General features: G+C 37.4%; 1 protein-coding gene across 1 annotated transcript; it reads left to right on the forward strand.

Moving 5' to 3' along the window:
• Nucleotides 1-1,990: 1,990 nt before the first annotated feature.
• On the forward strand, nucleotides 1,991-3,000 carry cb4h11orf98 (chromosome B4 C11orf98 homolog). Its single transcript, XM_052554091.1, has 4 exons — nucleotides 1,991-2,099; nucleotides 2,407-2,531; nucleotides 2,631-2,728; nucleotides 2,803-3,000. The coding sequence occupies exons 1-4, from the start codon at nucleotides 2,064-2,066 to the stop codon at nucleotides 2,904-2,906; spliced, it is 363 nt and encodes a 120-aa protein (XP_052410051.1). The 5' UTR covers nucleotides 1,991-2,063; the 3' UTR covers nucleotides 2,907-3,000.
• The last annotated feature ends 4,029 nt before the right edge of the window (nucleotides 3,001-7,029 follow it).

A 7,029-nucleotide genomic window follows, 5' to 3' on the forward strand; every position in this document is an offset into this window, starting at 1 on the left:
TTACTCATAATTTAAGAAACGTGGTAATGCCTGTACTCTGACATATCTGAGGTTCAGACGCTCCCACTGTTCTCTCTGCAGCTCTATCAGGAGAACACAGCCCATATTAATATTGTTCTGCAGACCACATTTTATTTCCTTCCTTCCCATTCACACTTTCTGCTGGTATCTGTGTTTTCAAAACACCAAAGGAACCTGGCGTACAATGTGAGGTTGAGGTTGAAACCACAGCGGCTCTGTAACCATAAGACATCTGATGACTTTTTTAATAGCAGATTATATTTCTAAAGAAGCTTTTTTATTTACATGTATTAATTTATGCATGTTTAGTGTAAGAGAGTGGGACGACTGAAGCTCTATTGTTTTCATATTTTGATATTAACACAACTCCAGTGAATAGACATTTAAAAAATAAACCCTTAATCTAATGATCAAACGAATGTGATGTTGTCTCTGGGATTCTGGTCTGTGAGCGTTAATGTGCTGAGGGGGCGTGGCTTTGGACGGTGATCGCGGGGAGGGCGGGGCGTTCCTTTCAGCGCTATCAGGCTAATGATAACATTTTTCAAGATCTCCTATTTGCACCTTTAAAGGGGTCATATGATGTTGCTAAAAATAATTATTTTCTGTAATTTATTTTTGTAATGCAATGTGTTTATGTGGTTTAAGGTAAAAAAAAAAAACTGGCTGAATACCTCCCTGTATCTAAACCAACAACATGTTTATTAGATCCTGTACCCACTAAATTGAAAGAGTTGTTACCTGTAGCTGAAGAACCGCTTCTCAATATCATTAACTCGTCGTTATCTTTAGGTCATGTCCCAAAACCATTTAAGCTGGCGGTTATTACGCCTCTTATTAAGAAACCACAACTAGATCCTAGTGAACTGGCAAATTATAGGCCTATTTCAAATCTTCCATTTATGTCTAAAATTTTAGAAAATGCTGTGTCTGCTCAGTTGATCTCCTTCCTGCACAAAAAAAACAAAAGAAAAAAAAAGATCTGAATGAAGATTTTCAGACACCATAGATGATGAGAATATTCTGCTGTAGGTAAGACTCTGCTTCTTCTCTGTTAGGGTTGCACGTCCATTGATTTCAGTTCTGTCTTCAGTACTGCGATCCCATCCTAGCTCTGTGATATTGGCATCAGACCCTCCCTCTGAAACTGGATTCATTTATAATCTTGGTTTTATGCTTTCTTATTGATGAATTATATTTAAACGTCGTTTAAATAACCCTCTACTGCTGCAGACGCGCCACTGCAGCGACGACACACACTCAGATCAATTTTATAGCTTCATTTGCTTCGATAATGTAGCAATACTTTTTGAGAAATTTCGTTACTTCTAATAACAGTTAAATTAATAAAACTTATGGAAGATGATTTGTAATATTAATTTCCAAACGTATTGTCGAGCTTTCGTTTTATAAGAAAATAAATATAATTCATCATTACTGCCCTTTTAATACATACTTTAATTAATTTAGTCTAAAGTTTTTATAATGATTGGCAAACATCGCATTCTCCAAGCAAGATGTCATAAATTTAACCCCAACTATAAAGTATCATAACCTCCAAAAAAAAGGGGAAAAAAGTCCATAAAAAATGACATACGATTAATCGATTTTAACCATAGACTGTATAAAAACTGATTTTAATGTGAACACTTCGTCAACTCGTACTCGCAGTTTTGATCCTAATATAAAAAATATAATATTATTAATAATATAATAATAATTTGTCAGTGTCTCGGCGCGAACAGCAGGCGGCGCTACTCCTTCGAATGAACGGATCAAATTTCACAGAACTATTACGATTCGTTTAACATAACTTCACTACCTACAGATTATAAATAACTTAGTACTTATTTTGTCTAAATGTGACAGTCTATTTCTCTCTCACTTTCTAATTTTCGGTTGTAGAAAAACTCTGTTTATACTTACATCCAATAATCTTTATTTAAAATAATTATGCGCTATACGTATTCTGCGAATTCTTGGGCTTTTATTATGTCGAGTTCTCTGGCGCTGGTTTCCGGTTACTCAAACACAGCAGCAGCATGGGACCAGGAGCGAAGATAAACAGACCCAAAACTGTGAGTTTCTGCTTCAAAATCATTCGCTTCAGTTCATAAGTGTGTGTTTCTCTCATGTTCACGCCTCCTGTTTGATATTTACTTCGTCAGACTTATTCAGATTCTGATTTTAACGCGTCGCAGAAGCACGTCTCTTCATCACGTGGCTCTGAGGCTATACATGTGTGCTATTAACTAGTAATACAGCTAAATAAAGAAAATAAAACTGACAATGAAGTTAAAGTGTCCTTTTGAGTTTTAATCAGGGTTCTGGATCTCCAAACTGAAGCGAGAGTGTGAGTCAGATTTCGTGTGTGATGTTCTACAGGAACTCGCCAAGAATCTGTTCAAGAGACGCAGAGTTCTGAGTCTAGAGAAGAGACGGAAGAAGAGGATCGTAGGAGCCGTGATCGACCGAGACATCATCACCAAACACCACCTGAAGAAGAGGAGGTGTGTACAGACACACACACACACACACCACCTGAAGAAGACGAGGTGTACACACACACACACAGTTAGTGCTCTTATCTGTTCGTCTGTGTGTGACAGCTCCAGCTCCAGAGCTAACATCACTCTCTCGGGGAAGAAGAGGAGGAAGCTGATCAAGCAGCTGGCACACATGGAGCGAGAGAAGATCGCGGAGGAAGGTACGGTGATTCTGTGCAGCTGCAGCGTCTCTGTCTCCACACACACACCTCACACACACTTCTTCTGTTCACAGCGGAGACGCAGAAGAAACTCCCGGCTCCTGCCACAAACAAACCCAAGAGAACCAGAAGAAGAAGAAGAGCAAAGAAACAGACAGAAATGATGGATGTGGAGTAGAGCAGATCACAGTGCCTGGTGTACATCTGTTACTACACCTGTGTGTGTGTGTGTGTGTGTGTTGAAAAAAAGAATAAACTTTGTGTAAGATTAATTTAGTGTCATAAAGTGGATCTGCACAACATCTGCGTTTTCAACACTTATGATAATCAGAAATGTTTCTTGAGCAGTAAATGATCATATTATTCTGATTTCTGAAGATCATGTGACACTGAAGACTGGAGGAATGATGCTGAAAATACAGCGGAGCATCACAGAAATATATTACACTTTAACACAGATTCACACAGAAAACAGATGGTTTACATTAGAATATTAGGCAAGGCAAGTTTATTTATATAGCACATTTCGTACACAATGGTAATTCAAAGTTCTTTACATAAAAGAAAGTAAAATAATCATGAAGAAAAATAATAAAAATAAAACAAGCAATTTTAAAACGTTTAAAATGAATAATAATAAAACAGTGAAAATATAGTGCAATCAGTTCGGACATTGCACCGTGTTCATTCAACAAATGCACAGCTAAACAGATGGGTTTTGAGTCTATATTTAAATGTGACTAGTGTTTTAGCACATCTGATCTCTTCTGGAAGCTGATTTCAACTGCGGGCAGCATAGTAACTAAAGGAGGACTCCCCTTGTTTTGTGTGAACCCTTGGTATTTCTAACTGACTTGATCCTAGTGATCTGAGTGCTCTGTTATATTCAGTGAACATATCTGCAATATATTTTGGTCCTAGGTCATTTAGTGACTTATATACGAGTAAAAGTACTTTAAAATCAATCCTAAATGTAACTGGAAGCCAGTGTAAGGACCTGAGGACTGGTGTGATATGCTCAGATCTTCTGGTTCTGGATGAGCTGCAGCTGTCTAATGGTCTTTTTGGGAAGGCCAGTGAGGAGACCTTTACAATAGTCCACCCTGCTGGTGATAAAGGCATGAACTAGTTTCTCCAAGTCTTGACTGGAAACAAAACATCTAATTCTTGCAATGTTTTTAAATGATAGTATGCTGATTTAGTTACTGCTTTGACATGACTACTGAAACTAAGGTCTGTCTCCAGAATCACACCAAGATTCCTGACTTGATTTTTAGTTGTTTGACCCCTAGAGTCAAGGTATGCATTCACCCTGAACACTTCATCTTTGTTTCCAAATGCAATGACTTCAGTTTTTTCCTTGTTTAACTGAAGAAAGTTCTGGCACATCCAACTATTAATTTCATCAATGCATTGGCAGAGGGAGTCAATGGGGCTGTGGTCATTTGGAGATAAGGCTAGGTAAATCTGGGTATCATCAGCATAGCTGTGATAGGTAATTTGGTTCTTTCTCATTATTTGACTTAGTGGAAGCATATACAGGCTAAACAAGAGCGGTGCAGGAATTGAGCCTTGAGGGACTCCGCATGTCATGGACGTCCACTTAGACTTATGCTCTCCTAGACTCACATAATAGCCTCTCCCTTCTTAATATGATCTGAACCATTTGAGTACCATCCCAGAAAGCCAGACCCAGTTTTCCAGTCTCTCTAGTAGTATGTTAAGATCGTCAGTGTCAAACGCAGCACTGAGGTCTAGCAATACCAGCACCAATATTTTATCAGTCACAATTTAAGCGAATATCATTTATTATCTTAATGAGTGCTGTGATGCAGTCGGAAACCAGACTGAAAATTGTCCAGGTATCCATTTGAGTTTAAGTATTTGTTCAGCTGATTTAAAAACTACCATTTCTATAATTTTGCCTATAAAAGGAAGATTAGATATTAGTCTGTAACTGCTCAAAATTGTGTTATCAAGATTGGTCTTTTTCAGGAGGGGCTTAACAACTGCAGTTTTTAGGGAGTTTGGAAATGTCCCGGAAAGAAGTGAGGCATTCACCACTTCTAAGAGATCTGCTTTTAAGCAGTTAAGCACACTTTTGAAAAAAGATGTGGGAAGTGTGTCAAGACAACAGGTTGATGATTTTAGGTGCTGCACTATGTCTTCCAGAATTTAGCTATCAATTGTTTCAAAATTAGACATAGTATCTTTTTGATATTTTGGCAGAATCTGTCTGGCCTCTGCATTACTTGAGGATGCGCTAATCGCCTTCCTGATATTTATGATCTTCTCAGAAAAGAAAGAAGCAAACTCATTGCATTTGCTGTCTGAGAGCATTTCACTGAGAATCTGACTTGGGGGGTTTGTCTCAACAGTGGCAAAAAGAGTACGAGTGTTATTTAAGTTACTGTTTATAAGGTTTGAGAAGAAGTTCTGTCTAGCTGTGGCTAGTTTCACATTAAAAGCATGAAGGATGTCTTTATAGATCCTATAGTGAATTTCAGGCTTTTCTGCATTGTCTTTTCATAGTCTGAACTGCTGTTGATCTTCTCCAAACTGATTTCTGTCTGTTTGTTTTCTTACTGACTATTATTGGAGCAATATCATCAATAACATTCTTTTGAGTTGAAGGAATCAAGGAGAATATCAACAGAGTCTGCAGAAATGCTTGGTGTTAAAGATATAGCCTCCATAAATAGTACACTTGTGTTCTCGTTTATGCATCTCCTTCTGACAGAGACAGATCTAGATTCAGTGGTAGCAGAGATCAATATATCAAAGAAAATACAGAAGTGATCAGATAGTGCTATGTCCTTAGTAACAATGGATGAAATGTTTAGACCCCTACTGATGATTAGATCCAGAGTGTGTCCACCTTTGTGTGTGGGTCCATGCACATGCTGAATCAGGTCAAAAGTGTTTAGAACCGTTATCATTTCTTTTGTAGTTTTGTTTTTTGCATTATCTATGTGAATATTAAAATCCCCTGCAATTGCAAAACAGTCAAACTCTGAGGAAATCATTGACAACATTTCTGTGACCTCTTCAACAAAGGCTGGAGAGTATTTTGGAGGCCTGTAAATAATAATAAACAGAATGCGTGGAGCACCTTTCACCACAATCCCTAGATATTCAAAAGATAAGTACTGACCAAATGACACTTGTTTGCATTGATAGACATCTTTAAATAGAGCAGCTACACCTCCACCTCTCCTAACAGTCCTGCAGACACTCATGTAAGCAGGGCTGGACTGGGACAAAAAATCAGCCCTGGACTTCATCCAGACTGGCCCACCATGCATGTAAACATGCGCGCGCACACACACACACACACACACACACACGCGCGCACACACACACACGCGCGCGCACACACACACACACACACACACACACACACGCACACTACATGTCTATACATACATTAATCTGTATGTAAAATTACTGATTAGAATGTATTACTATCAAAACCAAGAAAAAACTATTAAAATAATAAACAAAGAAAATGTAAATTATTTTATCAGGCTTTATTTTAAATATCTAAAGGTCTTATTTTATGTGCTTCTTATTATTCTAATAGAAATATTAATGCTTAGGGTACACATTTTCTGCTGTAACTATATTTCATGTGCTGCAACATAACACTTTTTTTTTATATTAATTCACACAAATTACCTCTGACCTGTTGGCTGCTTATAGTAGGCTAGTATTAAGACCACTGAACTATAGTAAGCATTATTTATAAAGACCACTGATCTACAATAAAATAAAAGAGTAATTAAGACAAAGAACGTTGTGTAGTGATTTATTTTAAATTTTTCATAACATAATCAAAGGCCTTTAAAAAGCTGCAGCATAAATGGCTGCCCACTGCTCCGGGTGTGTGTTCACAGTGTGTGTGTGTGTGTTCACAGTGTGTGTGTGTGTTCAGTGCTCTGTGTGTGTGTACACTTCAGATGAGTTAAATGCAGAGCACGAATTCTGAGTGTGGGTCACCATACTTGGCTGAATGTCACGTCACTTTATTCAAATGCAGAGCTCAATGCTAGGGTTCAGAACTTTTCTTGCCCTGCCAAAAAATAAATACATAAACAGAGATAAAAATAAAATTGCTATTGTTTTCTTTGTAAATAATCTGCAATCTCATTTCACAATTGTAATTTCAATACCACAATAAACACTAACTATTAAGTTCAAACATTAATGAAGACAAGTGAACAGTCAGTAATAAAAATGTTTAAAAAATTATCATAAATAGCACCGTTTTCAGGTACAGATATTGCATAATCAAATGTAAA

Source organism: Carassius gibelio, chromosome B4, assembly GCF_023724105.1.
Source record: "Carassius gibelio isolate Cgi1373 ecotype wild population from Czech Republic chromosome B4, carGib1.2-hapl.c, whole genome shotgun sequence".
In the NCBI taxonomy this organism is placed as follows: domain Eukaryota; kingdom Metazoa; phylum Chordata; class Actinopteri; order Cypriniformes; family Cyprinidae; genus Carassius; species Carassius gibelio.

Coding starts and splice junctions, on each gene's coding strand:
- cb4h11orf98 (XM_052554091.1), top strand. CDS start 2,064: ATGGGACCAGGAGCGAAGATAAACAGACCCAAAACT. Junction 2,532..2,630: donor CACCACCTGAAGAAGAGGAG/GTGTGTACAGAC, acceptor TGTGTGTGACAG/CTCCAGCTCCAGAGCTAACA. Junction 2,729..2,802: donor AGAGAAGATCGCGGAGGAAG/GTACGGTGATTC, acceptor TTCTGTTCACAG/CGGAGACGCAGAAGAAACTC.